General features: G+C 42.5%; 1 protein-coding gene across 14 annotated transcripts in view; it reads left to right on the top strand.

Moving 5' to 3' along the window:
- The window catches only part of LOC135216083 (epsin-3-like), a 305,512-nt gene that overhangs the window by 22,943 nt on the left and 264,551 nt on the right, over positions 1-18,018 (top strand). For all 14 annotated transcript variants that reach the window (XM_064251091.1, XM_064251086.1, XM_064251088.1 and 11 more), the window contains exon 2: positions 7,015-7,235. In XM_064251091.1, the coding sequence (XP_064107161.1) occupies positions 7,167-7,235 (69 nt within the window). In that variant the 5' untranslated portion in view covers positions 7,015-7,166. The remainder of the gene's footprint in view (positions 1-7,014; positions 7,236-18,018) is intronic.

Raw genomic sequence — 18,018 nt, 5'->3', positions numbered from 1 at the left:
TTTGGGACTTCTCGTCAATTTCAAGAAGTCATCACTAATTCCCGAGCAAGAGTGTGTGTATCTCGGGATACAGATGAACTCTCTGAGTTTTCGGGCTTTTCCCTCGCAGGAAAGGATAGCCCGAGGATTCGAGAGAGTAACAACCTTCTTAGGGAAAGAAGTATGCACAGTGAGGGAGTGGATGAGTCTGCTGGGGACACTCTCCTCTCTGGAGCAATTCGTTTCCCTAGGAAGGTTGCACCTGAGACCGCTCCAATTCTTTCTTCATCGGAATTGGAGTCGTCGTTCTCAGGATTTGACGTTCTCCCTGTCGTTATCCCAGGACATCAAGAAACATCTCTTATGGTGGACAGATCCCAACCTCTTTGCGAAGGGACTGTCTCTTCAATCACAGACCCCCAACCTGGTGTTGTTCTCCGACGCGTCGGACATGGGGTGGGGTGCAACTCTGGGAACCAACGAAGTGTCAGGTACCTGGGTGGGGGACAGGTAGCCTGGCACATCAACAGAAAGGAGTTGATGGCTGTGTGGTTGGCTCTGAAGGCTTTCGAGCCCAAAGTCAGAAGATCGGTAGTGCAGGTCAACGCGGACAACACTACAGCTCTGGCATACATCAGAAACAGGGGGGACGCATTCCTTCTCCCTGTACGAGACAGCAAGAGACCTTCTTCTGTGGGCAGAAGAAAGAGGATCAAGCTTCTCACCAGGTTCGTGCAGGGAGAAAGGAATGTAAGAGCAGATCTCCTCAGCAGGAAAGATCAGGTCCTTCCCACAGAGTGGACCCTTCATCTGGATGTATGCCAGAGCCTGTGGAAGTTATGGGGCAGGCCACACATAGACCTCTTTGCCACGTCAAAGAACAAGAGGCTGGATCCTTACTGCTCTCCGATATCGGATCCAGAGGCAGTAGCAATAGATGCTCTTCTTCTAGACTGGAACGGACTCGACGTCTACGCGTTTCCCCCTTCAAGATCCTGGGGCTAACTATCAAGAAGTTCGTAGAGTCCGATTCAACGAGAATGACCTTAATCGCTCCCTTTTGGCCGGCCCAAGAATGGTTCACAGAGGTACTGGAATGGTTGGTGGACCTTCCAAGATCGCTCCCGCTAAGGAGCGATCTACTCAGACAACCCCACTTCGACAGGTACCACAAAAATCTCCTCGCTCTCAGTCTGACTGGTTTCAGACTGTCCAAAGTTTGGTCAGAGCGAAAGGCTTTTCAGCAGCAGCTGCTAAAGCAATCGCAAGAGCGAGGAGACCTTCCACCTTGCGTGTATACCAGTCAAAGTGGGATGTCTTCAGACGTTGGTGCAAGAGGAAGAACATTTCCTCTTCCAGTACCTCTGTGACCCAAATTGCGGATTTCCTTATTTTCCTCAAAGAAGAATGTCATCTGGTTGTGTCAACTATTAAGGGATACCGCAGTATGTTGGCGGCGGTATTTCGGCATAGAGGCTTAAATATATCCGATGATAAGGACCTGCATGATCTTATTAGAATCATTTGAAACCATTAAGCGTCCTCATGTAGTACCGAACTGGAATCTAGACGTAGTCCTACAATTCCTTGGATCGTCTAGATTCGAACCTCCTGGCTTAGCCTCTTTCAAGGACTTGACGAAGAAGGCTATCTTCCTTTTGGCCTAGCTACAGCTAAAAGAGTGAGTGAGCTCCAAGCTATTGAGGGCAATGTAGGGTTTAAGGAAGATTCTATGGTATGTTCGTTTCTTCCAAGTTTCCTTGCAAAGAATGAAAACCCATCACGCCCTTGGCCCAGGAGCTTTGAAGTTCGTAGTTTATCTTTTCTAGTAGGGGAAGAGCCTGAAAGAACTCTTTGCCCTATGAGAATTATGAAGTATTTCCTTAAGAGGAAGGAACAACTTAAGGCTAATCAAGATGTACTTTGGTGCTCCGTAAAGGACCCCACTCGGCCCATGTCGAAGAATGCTCTTTCCTTTTTTCTGAGAAGCCTTATTACAGAGGCACATGTTGCCTGTAAGGAAGATCAGTTTAGACTACTGAAAGTGAAAGCTCACGAGGTGAGAGCCATCGCAACTTCGCTTGCATTCAGAAAAAATATGTCTGTGCGGAACTTGATGGAGGCGACTTTTTGGAGATGCCAATCGGTTTTCGCAAACCACTACCTACGTGATGTAAAAATCACATATGATAAATGCTTCGCCTTGGGTCCTTTCGTATCGGCGGATTCGGTGCTGGGGCAGGGAGCTGAAACTTATCCTGTGTAAATTTTTTATATGTTACCCTATATTTTATATTGTTGTTTTTTGGTGTCTGAAAGAGGTTGCAGGAGGCACCTCTTTTTGTCGTAATATTAACCCTTTGTATTTTGGTTAGGTGGTCTGGTGGGTTTTGGCTCCTTGCAGAGGTAGTGGTAAGGATCTGTTAGGTAAGCGGACAAGGTCCCTCTAACAGCATCCGACTTGGATTCTACCACAATAGGGGATCACATATCCCAGTGGTAGATCCGAGAGTCTTTCAGCATCAGGTCACGTCCTAGCTGTAGCTCTCCAGGCAATGCAGACTCAGAGATAGTATCTATGAAGTCTTCATCCTGAAAAGGTGAGAACCAAGGTTTTTATATCCTACAACATTAGTTGTTTCCCGTCTTACCTGTATTATTGAGCTGTCTCTTACCCTCCACCAAGGGTGCCAATCAGCTAAGTATATATCTGTCAGGGAAGTTCATGTACAAAAATGATATTGTTAAACTACAATAAAGTTTTGTACATACTTACCTGGCAGATATATACGATTAATGGCCCACCCAGCCTCCCCTCAGGAGACAGGTGGAAGAGAAAAATCTGACAAGCTTACGGGAGTGGTTCGTACATCCGCCACCCAGCGGCGGGTAAGGTAGACCACCTGACCTACCTGTCGCGTGTGCCGCGAGATTTGAAATTCTGTCGGGAACGTCGGAGACTATAGCTAAGTATATATCTGCCAGGTAAGTATGTACAAAACTTTATTGTAGTTTAACAATATCATTTTATTCAGAAATCCATGTGCTCATTCAACTTTCTCCTCGATTTTTACCTCTTTACATTCACTGTCTCCCTTTCATTTTATTAGGTTCCCTCTGTTTTTTCTCTCAGTTTTCTTGAACACTATCCATCTTTCCATAATCCTGCACATAGTCCTCCCTTCTGTCTTGCAACTGCACCTTAGATCTTTTTCCTTCACTAAGCATCTCATTTCCCTGTCCCATCACTCATTGTTTATCCTCGCTTATTGCTCCATCCAAAGGTTAATCTAAGTCTGTTGACACTACCAAGATACCTCATAGCTGTTTCTGTGTGACTGAACTGGAGTACAATTAAGCATAATCGCTAATCCTTCGGGACCAGTTTGTGAGTGCCAAAGATTTTGAAATTATTCTAATCTTTCTAATTATTTACCTGAAACGAGAATAGATTGTCAAATTATTCTTTACTTAAAACAAGAACAGATTATCAACCAATTTTCTCGTTACAAATTTGTCTGTAGAAGCTTCCTAATAGTAGTAGATTCATGTATGTGAATTGAAGTTTTCTCTTCCCACAAGAAACTGGAATTGCTCAACTTTATATTTGAGGCTTATTAGTGGTAAAACTGAGGAAGAGCCTGCAGTGTAGATAACCAGGAAATCATTCAAACCATGCAGACCTGCCATAATTATCCAGCTAAGAGTTTGTTTAGCTAGTATATTGAAGGAATGGAAATTTTTAAAACTTTTCAGATAGCTTCCCAAAGATGGATTATTGTGTTCCAACTACAATTCCTCTCTTGAGAAAAACATTGAATTCCTGAACCTTAGTGTGAGAGCTTTTGTTTGTCACCTCTAAGGAGGAATTGCATTGTAGACAGTAGGGACAATTTTGTTATCATATAGATCTGCTGTCATTTAAAAGCTGGATGAGTGGTACTTATTCTGTTTCTGGTGTACTGAAAGAATGCACACTTTCTCAGTCAGCTCTTCAACTGGTTCTTGACTGATTACAGTATATTGTTCTGTCAAATTGGAATCATGTATCATACTTGGCTCAGGCCTTTGGCTGCGTGGACTAGTCTTACATCCCTCAGTAGACCAGGAGAATTTTTTGTGCTCTTTAGAAATGAAGTTGATTTGAGTGCCTAAACCCTTGAATTCGATCCTTTCATTGTCGTATATGAATCTATTTGCCGAAGATTGAACTGTTCGTCCCTGCACTGAAGACTATCCTTTTCAGGATAAATTGGTAATTGCTTACTCTCCAGGAATTAGTAACAGTACTTATCCCTGTACCATAGACTGTTTCAAGTTTTCTTTATAACCCAATCAAAACAATGCAGTCTGCTTTTTTGCCTCTTTAGTTCCAGACCACTATGCAGAAGACCTTTTGCTTAGTCTTTCAATGTTTTGTTGGGGCATGTATGGAACTGAAGACTTCAGAAAGATACTGTTAACTTTCTTGAGTGTGTTCAACCTTCATATGTTCATGAAATGATTGGAAAATACTGTCTGCTGCTGCATTAGAAACTCCCAAATCCACAATTTTTAGTCCAGATGGCTTGAGAAAATGAGGTAGTTTTCTGACTGAAACCCTTGCATCCTTGTTCACCTGTACAGTATAATGACCATTTTCTTGTAAGGGGGAATTGACATGGACATTTTAATTTTGCCATTAGATTATTCAATTTTTTGTAGAGTAATTGTTCACTTTGTTCTGCACAAGTTCATGAGTACTTTGGTTGTTCCATATATTAACTGAGCTTTCAATGTGGCCATACTTAAGGGGGCCGGCCGGCTAATGCCCTTTTTTAAGGACAGGACCTTGATATTCATACCACTTAATAAGGTGACTTGGGACATCTCCAAACCGCATATGATTTTCGCCTCTGACATTCGGTTTTGTGACGCCAGGGCGATTTATCCCGAAAATAACCATTTTTCAAATTCTATCTCCTCCCTTGATATTTAATATTAAGACCTGGGATTACTACCATATATAGACCTGATGTAGACCTCCAATCGAATGGAGAGTTTTTTTCTAAAAGTCATTTTTTTGCTAGATATGAATTTTTCAATATGGTCAAAATATAAACCCTATAAATCAGGAGAAAAAAATTTATAAAAAAAATACGAAACAAAAATTGGAAAAAAGGGCTCTACGTATTTGATTGTTCTATAATGTCTTTCTGAGTTATATACCAAATTCCAATGTTATAGCTTTAAAACTAAGTGAGAAGATAGATTTTGAAGGTCAATAAGTATAGTTTTGAGATACGGGCGTTCAAAGTTTTCCTTCGTATTTCTATAAAGACAATATTAATAAATAATGATTATTATGAATGTATAATTGTTTTTTGTGTATTAATAAACCAAAACTATTTTATTTATCATAATTTAATCATAAATGATGATCCCTTTGCTCATATATCGCAGCCTGGGGCACCGCTTGAGGCAAGATGGGGCACTCCTTCCTACGCAATTCTCTCTCTCCCCTTCACTAACTCTGCTTATTACAGCGAATTTTCTTCTTCTGTGTGTTAGCGAGATGTTTTCCTTGTATTTTCCTCTTTGGCATGATGAAATTCTTGCCCGAAACAAAGATAAACAAACGTAATTGCAAGAGAATGTCAAGAGGTAAAACTCGAAGGCGTACACTTTTTTTACAAAGACAATTTAATAAATCATGATTATTATGAATTTCATATTCCATTTTGGGTATTTAAAAACCAAAACTTGGTTATTTATCATAAATGAAGATCTCTTTGCTCAAAGATCGTAGCCTTAGGCACAGTGTGACGTGTGCTGTCAAGCAAGACGGGGGCGTTACTAAGTAACCCTCCCCTCTCTCTTCACTAACTACGCATATATTATGATATTCTGTAATAATACTTGAGCGATTTTTCTTCGTCTGGATGTTAGCGAGATGTTTCCCTTGTCTTTTCCTCATTGGCATGATGAAATTCTTGCCGAAACATACATAAACATACGTGAAAGCAGGCGATTGTCAGACGTGAAATGGAACGTGTTGACTACGTGACGTCTGTGATCGCACTAAAACAGGACTGGACTTCGTAGCTTGAGCCTGAAGTCTCCTTCTCGACTCGGGGAATGTCTACAGATGCCATTTCTCCCAATTTCTTTGACAATAATTATCAAAATTTACGATAATAGAAGAAATATTGCATTTTCTTGTACGGATCAATGTTTTAGGCTTATTGAGTTACGTTAACTAATTACCCTGTAACTACGAAAGTAAGAGGAATTTTGACGAAATATTTCGTATACGTATTCTCAATTGCCATATGAAGCTCCATGAATTTTTTCATGACATTGCATTTTTCGCCCTATACCTCCATATATAGAGGTTCCGGCCGGCCCCCTTAAGTTGTAACCATCCTTTTACTGAGAACGTGAATACACCACCAACAGATATTCCCTGACTTTAGTGGTATCTTCTTATGTGACTGAATGGTTGTTTCCTTTGTTATTGTGATGGCTCATCAATGAGTATCAAATACTCTGCTCTTGAACTGGAGGACTTAAATGGTAACCACTCTTATACTACATTTTGATAATCATGGTACTTTATATATTAATTAAGAAGTTCATATTTTGGAACGAGAGTTTTAGAAGTGTGGAAATCAGATTTACAAATTTGTAATTTTTAATATTGAATGCTGTTTCTCAATCAAGTTAAGATAACTGCTGCTTAAAATGTTAAGTTTTCCTGAGTTCATCTATCTTATAAATATATAGTAAAGAATAACAACTAATATAACTTGATGACATTGTGAGTGACATTAAAGTACAATACTATACTAATACTGCATACTAGCACGCACTGTAAGAAAAAATAGTGGAACAATTTATTTCTTATTCAGTTACTACATTTTGCTAAGTATAAATTAAACTTGATTAATTAGAATGCAATGTTTTCAGTGAACCTTTTGGAAATGGAACATTTAATACGTATCTATTGTTAGTTTTCGCTATCAAGTATCTTAAGTTTTCCTTCTTGTTTTTCAGGAGAACTGCAGATAGTGGTATGTGACAAGGGGTAAGAGGGAGCAAAAGCTGTAATGAATTTTATTGACCCTCCAATGATTATTCAGTAGTAAAGAGACAAGCCAAGACCTTCTTGCAAGTTTTAGCGTAAGCATCTTTGCACTTCACGCAGGATGGCATTACAAATTTCAGGCATTCGCCGCAATCTAAAGAATATTGCGCACAATTATACAGATGCACAGGTAAGAAGTAATCATTTTTGAGTAGTATTGTACATTTACTTTTTGGTTGTTAACGGTTAGACTTAATTAATGAACTTGTATTTCCGTAACTACTCTTTTGGTCTGTATGCTACTGTAGATTTTGTTGCTCTGATTTCTTAGTTTGTTAATCAGGGCTTATTATATAGTTTAGGCAATGGAGCAGTGTATTGTCATGGGATTATTTATTGTATGTATCAATCAAGTTTTGGGAATCCAACGGTATTTAATATGCACATTTAATATGATTTTGCGTTAAGTGGCTCCTTGTAGGAACTCAAAATTTTATATAATTATAATGGTTAAAACAATCCAGTGAGTAACATTTTCAGGCCTCAATAGGACTTGTCTTATGGGTTTGCTTTCAAATGAATATGATAATTAGAGCAAAATAAAGTTAAAAGAAGTTGGATGCATATAGGGTGAAGGGCAAAAGCTAAGGGAGGTAAAGTAAAAGGCTGAGTAATGCTTCTGAGGCTAAAAGAAATTTGCAAAAGATCTTTAGTACTTTCTCAGAGAGAGAGAGAGAGAGAGAGAGAGAGAGAGAGAGAGAGAGAGAATTCATATTTTAAATATTTTTATGGTGATTAGAGATAAAACATTAATAGTTTAAAACATTCTCTTGTATACTGTTATAATATTTGTGATAATCATTGAGTCAACTATTAAACTTGTAATGAAGCACTGTTCAGTATTATTATTAATATCATTTCAAAGTCATCTGAAACATTTTAACATTAGAAATATATAAACAGAGAGAGAGAGAGAGAGAGAGAGAGAGAGAGAGAGAGAGAGAGAGAGAGAGAGAGAGAGAGAGAGAGAGACACTCCTTACGATATCAAAAGATTGAAATTAATTTCTGTAGGCAACACTTCTTCCCCTCCCATAAATACATATATCTTTTCCAGAGAAGAGAGAAAGAGAGGGCTGAACAATAATTTTGCTGAGAGAGTGAGTGAGGGGTAAAAGAAGGAAGAAATAGAAACACCAAATGTATACCTTATGTAACATCCTACATCAAATTTACCTTAAATTATTATCATATTACTGTATTAAACTTAGAGATTGAGATTGTATCAATATAATTTCAAAGTAATGTTAAACATTAGTACCTTTAAAGGTATATACATACATGCATATGTACTTCTAACACTGGCAGTCAAGCAAGAGAGAGAGAGAGAGAGAGAGAGCGAGATGAAGGAGAAGAGATGACGAGAGAGAGCGGAGAGCAGATGAGAGAGGAGTTACCACTATGACATACATATCTTGTGGAGAGAGAGAGAGTTGTCCTTACAGTATTTAAAAGAGTGAAATGGAAAGATTATTATATTTAAAGAACTCACATATGAATGTTGTAATTACAGTTATAGTGTTATTATTATACATATTATAGTATTGTTATTGGGAAATATTAATTATTAACTTATTACATACATGTACCATAAAAATGATCTCATCTCAGTAAGAGCAAGAGAGAGAGAGAGAGAGAGAGAGAGAGAGAAGAGTAGAGAGTCGAGAGACGAGAGAGAGAGAGAGAGAGAGAGATTGCATAAAAACCATTAAAAACATTGACCATTATGTGCCACTGCTCCCCTCCCCTGACATTACTTGACTTATTTGACAGCTTCCCGAGTCCGGAGTTGAGAGAAGGTAGGAAAATGAATACAACAAAGAAAGAGGAAGGGAAGAATTTTCATTTGAAATTACAGTTATGTTATTATTTGAAAATATTAATAACACATACATCTACCATAAAAATTCTCCCATCTCAGTAAGAGAGAGGAGTTATCCTTACATAAGTGACATGAAAAGGTTATTTCGTCTCTTTAGAATACTACCACATACGATTTTTGTTTATCTCTGTTCTCTCAGAAATGTTAATTTATGTACATACACTTCTAACGCTTCTGGCGAAACAGAGGGAGTTACCACTATGACGTACATATCTTGTGTGGCTTAAGAGAGAGTGTTATCCTTATTTAAAAAGAGTGAAATAGATAGATTATTATATTTATTTAAAATACTATCACATATGAATTTTGTAATTACAGTTATTATTATTATTTGAAAAAATTAATAAACATAAGGTAGGTATGTGTACTATAAAAATTCTCTCATCTCTGTAAGAGAGAGAGAGAGAGAGAGAGAAATTAGTTACATGAACACTTAGTGGTAACAACCCAACAGCTCCTCCCCCTCCTGTCACATTACTTGATATATTTGACAGCTTTAGTACCCGGAGTTAGAGAGAGAAGACAGATTTCCTTCATTCTTACATAATTTTTAAAATTTATAAACAAATATTTTACTAATTCACTATAGTATTTTCTAAATGATATTATTGCTGTTTACATTTATATTATTAATATTTGAAAATAGTAAATCATTTATCATACAAATGATTTATCACACAAAAAACATATGTCTCTGAGAGAGAGAGAGAGAGAGAGAGAGAGAGAGAGAGAGAGAGAGAGAGAGAGAGAGAGAGAGAGAGAGAGAGAGAGAGAGAATTGTTATTTAATCTTATTAAACTTACTAATACAGTTTTATCAATATTGATATTTGAAAATTATTAAATCACTTTTGTATCATAAATATGACAAATTTTTAACCAATTTGTATTTTTCATAACTTACAAACCTGAGGTCTTAACCCTTTAAGGCTGATTGGACGTATTAAACGTCGACGAAAATTGTCTATCGGGTGTTGAACCGATGTATGGTATGTCGACGAAGAAAAGGTTTTTTAAAAATTTGCGGAAAAATAGTTAAAGGCCTACTAGGCAAAAACTTTTGAATCACGCACCTCGGGGGATGCTGGGAGCTCACGGATCAAGCTGTTGTTTTGTTTACAATCGTTACCCAGGCGCGCAAGCGCAAATTTCTCTCTTCTTGCACTAAAAAGCATCAGCGACACATCTCAGAAATTATATTGTCACTTTGACATAATTTTTGCACTATTTTATATTAGCTGTTACATAGAGTATTATATATGAAAATGTGTGCAATTTCATGTAGAATACAACGAAAAACAACTCATGGTTGTAACTTTTATGAGTTTTGAAATATTTTCATATAAATAACAAGTGCCAAAATTTCAACCTTCGGTCAACTTTGACTCTACCAAAAAGGTAAAAAAAAGGCAATTGTAAGCTACAACTGATATATTCTAGTAATACTCAATCATTTACCTTCATTTTGCAACAAACTGGAAGTCTCTAGCACAATATTTCAATTTAAGGTGAATTTATGAAAAAAACTTTTTCCTTATGTCCGCACGGTAACTCTTAAAAAAAAATCATAAATTTTTTCGTCCGATAGTCGTAATGATTTTTCCATTATACGAGTTCCTCTCTGGACGAGTGGTTTGTGCACTCATCTGCCAAACCGGTGGTCCGAGGTCTGACTCCTGGCTCGGCCAACGCGGAATCAGAGAAACTTATTTCTGCTGCTAGAAATTAATTTCTCGATATAGTGCGGTTCGGATCCCACAATAAGCTGCAGGTCCCGTTGCTAGGTGACCAATTGGTTCCTAGCCACGTAAAAACTATCCAATCCTTCAGGCCAGCCCTAGGAGAGCTATTAATCAGGTCAGTTTTCCTGTAAAAACTAAGACACTTAACTTTTCCAATTATATGGACAATATTAGTGATTATTTTCATTGGAAAACCCAGTGAATAGGCGATTTTCCCGCAAATTATGGGTAGATTTGGTCCAGAGAGAAATCCGCAAATACGAGGGACCCACTGTATATGAAATAAGTGGGTAGTTTCCAGAACAGTGTAATTACTATTACATTGTGTATGCACATACGAACGAGACTGTTGGTTTGGTGGCACAGGTTGACAGTAGGATATTTAGAATGTATCTTTGAAGAGCATATTATCATAGGACATCCCCTTGTGTTATCCTATTGTTTCCTCTGTCTACGTGGAGAAGACCCATGTTAGACCTCTTCGCTACACGGTTCAACACCAGTTCTGTTTGCTGGGGCGGAGGATTCCCGTCTGCATACTGGGAACATTCTGGGAGGTTGAACGACAGAGTGCCCTTCCACCCTTTCTTGAAACTCCTAAAGACCCTTGAAAGCTGCCTTCAACTCCAACACATTGATATGGAGTTGTTTGTCCTGTGCGTTCTGTGCCCCTGATCTGGAGGGGATGGATGAAGACGAACTGCTATTGTCATGCTCCAAAATCTTAGAATGACCCTAGTAGCTCCTTGTGGCTGCAAACTGATTTGCTGAGAGAGATTCTGCTTTAGCACAACTGTCTCGCCCAGTCTCGTGTGGAAAGATACCACCAATCAGTAGGATCTTTATCTCATCATCTCCGGAGTGTGTCCAGTATCTCTTTTGAGCAAGAGATCTTTCTTGCAGAGCAGTGGCTCAGATGTAAGGCTACTTCAGAGGATCTTTGTCAGCCTTATTTAGGGTGAGCCATCTGCTGCTGTGATTGGTGTCATCAAGAGGTTTTCTCTCCACTCAGAATTTCTGTTCAATAGATAAAGATCTGGATATTTTCACAGAACAGAGAAAATTCTGTTTATTCTGGCAAGGGGCTACAGGGCTGACTTGTGATTAGTTCATCTGAAGGATGTAGACTTCACTTTGCCCTGAGAATTCTCTGTGTGATTCAAGAGTTTTGAGCAGTCTTGTTCACCTAGAAACCTCAGACTTCTACGTGGGACCTTACTCTGATACCGAGTAGTCTCACTCAAGCTCCTTCGAGCCCATGCGTCAATCATCTTACAAGAAGCTGACTTTGGAAAAAGTTTCTTTCTGACTTTGTCTTCGTTGGAAGAGTTGGAGAGCTCCAGGGTCAGGCTTATGATGTAGACTCATAATGGGTTACAGGTAGTAGCTTCGAATTTGCCCCAAAATCCGTGGCTAAGACCCAGATTCCCATGGTTTACAATAACATGTTTGCCTCCTTTTCCATTCCTTTCAGTGTGGAGTTTGTTATTAGTGACCTTCAGTAGTTTCTGCTTTGACCTGTCAAAGCACTGCGTTGTTATCTGAAGGACTTATCACCTACAGCTTAGGTTTTGTAGACTTTATGTTAACATTAACCAAATCAAGAAAGAGGTGCTTTAGAATACTCTTTTGTTCAACTACACAACGTGATTAGGCAAATCTGCTCCTCATCGTCAAGTTCTGTCATCAATTAGGCGAATGCAGAAGTGCATGACACCACAGGATTAGGTTCCTCCATGGCATTTTTGAAGAACTTGGACACTTTTTCCTTGGGTCCAGTGGTGGCTGTTCAACAAGTGTAACTCATCTAGTGCCCTTGGTGGGACAGTTTGTATCTTGCCTAGGATGATTATGTGGAGCAAGTAATGAGAGAGATGACTGGTCTCTTTTCTTTCTCTGTACACCTTTCTTCATACCTGCGGGCGGTTAGAAGAATAGACACATCATATACTGGAACTGGCTTGATGCAGATGAGCATTGCAGCCATACTGTTACAGCACTTTTTATGTTCCACACAACATATAAATCTGCTTTTTAGTTGCTTTAACTTCTCTCTCCAGTAAGGGGAGTGAGGAGTGGTGACAAACCCGTTTCTTGTGGCTAGCATGGTTTGTTGCTAGAACAGATATTTTGTTCATGAAACTTACCTGTCAGATATATATATAGCTGTATTTCTGACGTCCGACAGAATTTCAAAACTCGCGGCACACGTAGTGGGGCGGCCAGGTGGTAGTACCCATTCCCGCCGCTGGGAGGCGGATATCAGGAACCATTCCCATTTTCTATTCATATTTTTTCTGTCGCCGGTGCTGCAAACAACTGTTTGCAGTACCTCCGTCTAGGATTTTTTGATTATCTCGCTTAATATTATCTGGATTGACTTTTGGTATCGACTTCTGGATTGTTGGATTGGCACGCGTAATAGTGGATTGGTTTTTGATTTTGGATTGGCTTTTCTGTGTACATGATGTCGGGATCAAGTACTGGAAGTTTCAGAGTGTGTGTGAGGAGTGAATGTAAGGTGAGGCTTCTTAAACCTTCAGTTGATCCTCACACAGTTTGTATGGATTGCAGGGGGCATGTTTGCTTGGTTGATGATCGGTGCAATGAATGTAAGGATTTGGATGATGATAAATGGAAGATGTATGAGACCTATCGACGTAAATTGGAGCGCGATAGAGTCAGGAGGTCTTCCTCCAAGGGCAGTTCTACTAAAGGTAAGGATAGTAACATTTCTCCTCCTCTAACACCAGTAGATTTTGCTCAGCCTAATCCTGTTTTGTTGCCTTCGGGCCCCAGTGCTGTGTCTGGAGAAGGTAACACCCTTTCTCTGATTCTGGAGTCTATTCGTGCTCTCGAATCTAAAGTTTTGGCCCTAGAAACCGGCCCTGTGAAAGTTTGTGTTAGTGCCCCTAGTGTTGTGGAGGGGGCGTCAGATCGGCCCCATAATGCCTCTAGGCCTAGACCTCTATCGGACTCCCAGGACTCAGGGAGTGGGTATGTCGAAAGCCGCAAGAGGGTTACGGGGCTCCCCACCGATCTGGCGTCCCTTCGGCAGGCCTTGTTGCTAAATCCCAGGCTGCCAAGGAGCGCGCACGAGCGCGTGTCCTGAAAGATTGCTTTTCGTCCTCCGAAGCGTCCTCCCGCGCAAGGGGTGGAGCGCTCGGAGAGACTCGCGTCCGTTGAAAAGGACCTTTCGCTTTGAGGACGCTTCACGTCCTATGTCTCCTCTTTCGTCAGAGGACGCTTATGACGCCTTTCCTCCTCAGAAGAGAGGAAGGCTTTCTACCGACGAGGACGTTGGTTTCCACGCACAGGCGTGTTCACCTGAGAGGCAGATAGCTGTACCTGCTAGAAGGAAGGAGGCGTCCCCTCGCCCCTCGCCTTCTCGCAGGCTCAGTCCTGCCCCTTCTTATGCTCCTTCGTCACCTACGAAGGATATCCTAGTGTCCCTTCAGGACCAGATTACGTCGCTGATGGCTCAGAGGACTCGCCCAGCAGCAGTCGAGCCTAAGCGTAGGAAGGACGTTCGGCTGCCCGTCGAGGACGAAGCAGCCTCATTCTCTCTCGTCTCGCTCGTCTCTCTCTCCTCCTCCGGATCGTCACCGTTCTCGTTCTCCGAGTAGATCTTTCGCTCTCTCAGGAGAGGACGCTCGCCAGGACGCTCGGCGTTCGAAGCAGGACGCTTTGCGCTCTCGGCAGGGAGCTGTTGAGGACGCTCGGCAGGACGCTCGGCGTTCTAAACAGGACGCTTTGCGCTCTCTACAAGACGCTTTTGAGGACGCTCGGCAGGACGCTCGGCGTTCGAAGCAGGACGCTTTGAGTTATCGACAGGACGCCTTTGAGGACGCTCCGCAGGACGCTCACCGTTCGAAGCAGGATGCTTTTCGAGCGAGGCAGGACGCTTTTGAGGACGCTCAGCAGGACGCTTGCTTGGCTAAGCAGGACGCTTTTGGCGCCTCTCGTCAGGAAGCTCGCGCTTCCTCTCGTAGGGACGTGTCTGTTAAGACAGTTCCCGTTGCTTCTAAGGACGCTCCTCTTTCACAAGATGTCCGTCCCTCTAAGGATCGACGTAAGGGCGATTCCGTACCTGTAGCGGGTACTTCCAACCAACGGAAGTCATTGTTCAGGATTGAGACTGCTGGACGTACTCCCTCTCCTGATGGGCGTTCTCCAGTTCCTCTTAGGGAGGAAGGGGAACTTAGTAGTCCAGGGAGTTCCGTCGAAGAAGAACAGCCGGTAGCTTCAGCTGTCTCGGACTACAAGGTTCTTGTTAGGCTGTTACGTTCAGCCTTCGGGGAGAAGTTCCAGCCGGCAGCCCCTAGGTCTCCTCCCTCTCAACTTTCGTCTTCCAAGACCGTTAAGACCCCTGAATTCGTCGAGATGAAGACATCGCTGTCGACCAAGAGGGCGTTTAAGAAGCTTCAAGACTTTATGTCTAGAAGGAAGGATCAGGGCAAGACCACTTTCGCCCATCCACCCTCTAGACTCGCCGGGAAAGGAGGAATTTGGTATGAGACCAAGGAGGACGTGGGAGTAAAGGTTCCTTCGTCCGCCCTGGGTGACTTCTCCAGTTTAGTGGACGCTCAGAGGAGGTCTCTCTTATCGTCTGCTAAGGTGTCCTGGACTCCTGTGGAGACTGACCACCACTTGAAGGGACTGCTTCGTACCCTAAATGTTTTTAATTTCCTAGACTGGTGTCTGGGAGTTTTAGACCTTCAGTCTAGAGAAGTCCTGATTATCTCAGTCTGGGGGAGCTGTCCAGCGTGTTGTCATGTATGGACAAGGCCATCAGGGATGGTTCGGAGGAGCTAGTTTCTCATTTTGGAACTGCTTTCCTGAAGAAAAGAGCACTGCTTTGCAATTTTACCGCTAAGTCGGTATCTCCCGCTCAGAAAGCGGAATTGCTCTTTGCGCCTCTTTCGGACCATCTCTTCCCCCAGGCTATGGTAAAGGATCTTGCAAAGAGTTTGCAAGAAAAGGCGACCCAGGACCTCTTGGTACAGTCTTCAAGACGTCCAGCAGTTCCTTCCACTTCGACATTCAGCAAACCCCCGAAGAAAGTCAAAACCCTTTCGCGGGGCACCCCCTCGAGAGCAGCTCCTCGAGGGAGAGGTTTTTCGAGAGGAAGAGCTTCATTCAAACCCAAAACCAGCAAATGAAGATCTCGTCCTTCAGACGCCAGTCGGGGCCAGACTGGAATTCTTTGTGGAGGCTTGGAGGCAGAGAGGGGCGGATCCTTGGACTCTCAAGATAGTAGAGCGGGGGTACAAGATCCCCTTTTACATCCTCCTCCTTTAACATCAACTCCCAGAGACCTCTCTCCATCTTATCAGGGAGAGAAGAAAAGTATTCTTTTCGATCTGTTAGACCAGATGGTCGAAAAAAGAGCGGTGGAACAAGTCTTGGACCTAGAGTCACCGGACTTCTACAACAGGATTTTCCTAGTGCCGAAGCAGTCGTCAGGTTGGCGCCCGGTCCTGGATGTGAGCAGGCTCAATCTTTTTGTAGAAAAGATCAAGTTCAAAATGGAGACGCCTCAGTCGGTGCTGGGAGCCTTGAGACCTGGCGACTGGATGGTGTCTCTGGACCTGCAGGACGCGTACTTCCACGTCCCAGTCCACCCTCTTTCAAGGAAGTACCTGAGATTCGTCTTGGACAACAGGGTTTGGCAATTCAGAGCCCTTTGTTTCGGTCTCAGCACGGCCCCGATGGTTTTCACAATGATTATGAGGAATGTAGCGAAGTGGCTCCATTCGTCAGGGATCAGGATATCTCTATACCTCGACGATTGGCTGATCAGAGCGCTCGTTCGAGGCCAGAAGTGTCTGAATGGACCTTCAGTTTACGTTAGCCCTAGCAAAGTCTCTGGGTCTTTTGGTCAACTAAAAAAAAGTCCGAAAAGTCGCATCTGACCCCGACACAGTCCATCGTGTATCTGGGGATTCAGATGGATTCAGTGGCTTTTCGGCGTTTCCATCCCAGGAACGTCAGCGACTGGGGTTAGAGAAAGTCGCAGCCTTCCTAGAGAGAGAAGCTTGTTCGGTGAGGGAGTGGATGAGTCTGCTGGGCACCATTTCCTCGCTAGAAAAGTTTGTCTCGCTGGGAAGACTGCACCTCAGGCCTCTTCAATTTTTCCTTGCGGAAGAGGACCTGAATGCGATCCTAAGGATCTCCAACAAGGTAAAAGTCCACTTAAGATGGTGGCTCGACCCTCAGAAGTTACGAGAGGGCTTCTCCTTAAATCTTCTGAGCCCCGACCTAGTGTTGTTCTCAGACGCTTCCATTTCCGGTTGGGGAGCAACACTAGGGGGGGAGGAAGTGTCAGGCTCCTGGAGAGGGGAACAGGTAGCCTGGCACATCAATGTAAGGAACTGGCAGCGATATTCCTGTCGCTGCAGTTCTTCGAAGACAAACTGTCAAGCAAGGTTGTTCAAGTCAACTCAGACAGTACCACAGCCCTTGCGTATCTAAAGAATCAGGGAGGAACTCGCTCCAGATCCCTTTTTCTCCTGGCGAAGGAAGTTCTGCTATGGGCAGACGCAAGGCGCATCAAGATCCTGACAAGATTCGTGGCAGGGTTCAGAATGTCAGGGCGGACCTTCTCAGTCGCCGAAATCAGATTCTACCAACAGAATGGACCTTGCACCAGGAAGTCTGTCAACAATTATGGAGATTGTGGGGACGTCCTCTAGTAGACCTGTTCGCTACATCAAGGACGAAGAGGCTTCCTCTGTATTGCTCCCCAGTTCTGGATCCAGGGGCAATTGCAGTGGACGCGTTGCTCTGGAACTGGACAGACCTGGATCTTTACGCCTTTCCCCCATTCAAGATCATGGGGGACGTAATGAGGAAGTTCGCAGCTTCAGAAGGGACAAGGTTGACTCTGATTGCCCCAATGTGGCCAGCAAGAGAGTGGTTCACAGAGGTCATGACATTCCTTGTGGACTTCCCAAGAACGTTGCCCTGGAGGAGAGATCTACTCAGACAGCCTCACTTCAAAAGGTTTCACCAAAACCTCTCCGCTCTGGCTCTGACTGCGTTCAGACTATCGAAAAGTTGGCCAGAGCGAGAGGCTTTTCAAAGGCAGCTGCGAGAGCAATCGCTAATGCTCGAAGAGCCTCTTCAAGAGCTGTCTACCAATCTAAGTGGTCCTCCTTTAGGGCATGGTGCAAGAAGGAAGGAATTTCCTCTTCCACGACCTCTGTGAATCAGATAGCAGATTTCTTACTCTATCTAAGAAATGTGCAGAAATTGGCAGTTCCTACAATCAAGGGTTTATAGGAGTATG

This window comes from Macrobrachium nipponense, chromosome 6, assembly GCF_015104395.2.
Source record: "Macrobrachium nipponense isolate FS-2020 chromosome 6, ASM1510439v2, whole genome shotgun sequence".
NCBI lineage: Eukaryota > Metazoa > Arthropoda > Malacostraca > Decapoda > Palaemonidae > Macrobrachium > Macrobrachium nipponense.
Note: the sequence above shows the minus strand (reverse complement) of the source record. Positions and strands in the feature narration are given on the sequence as shown.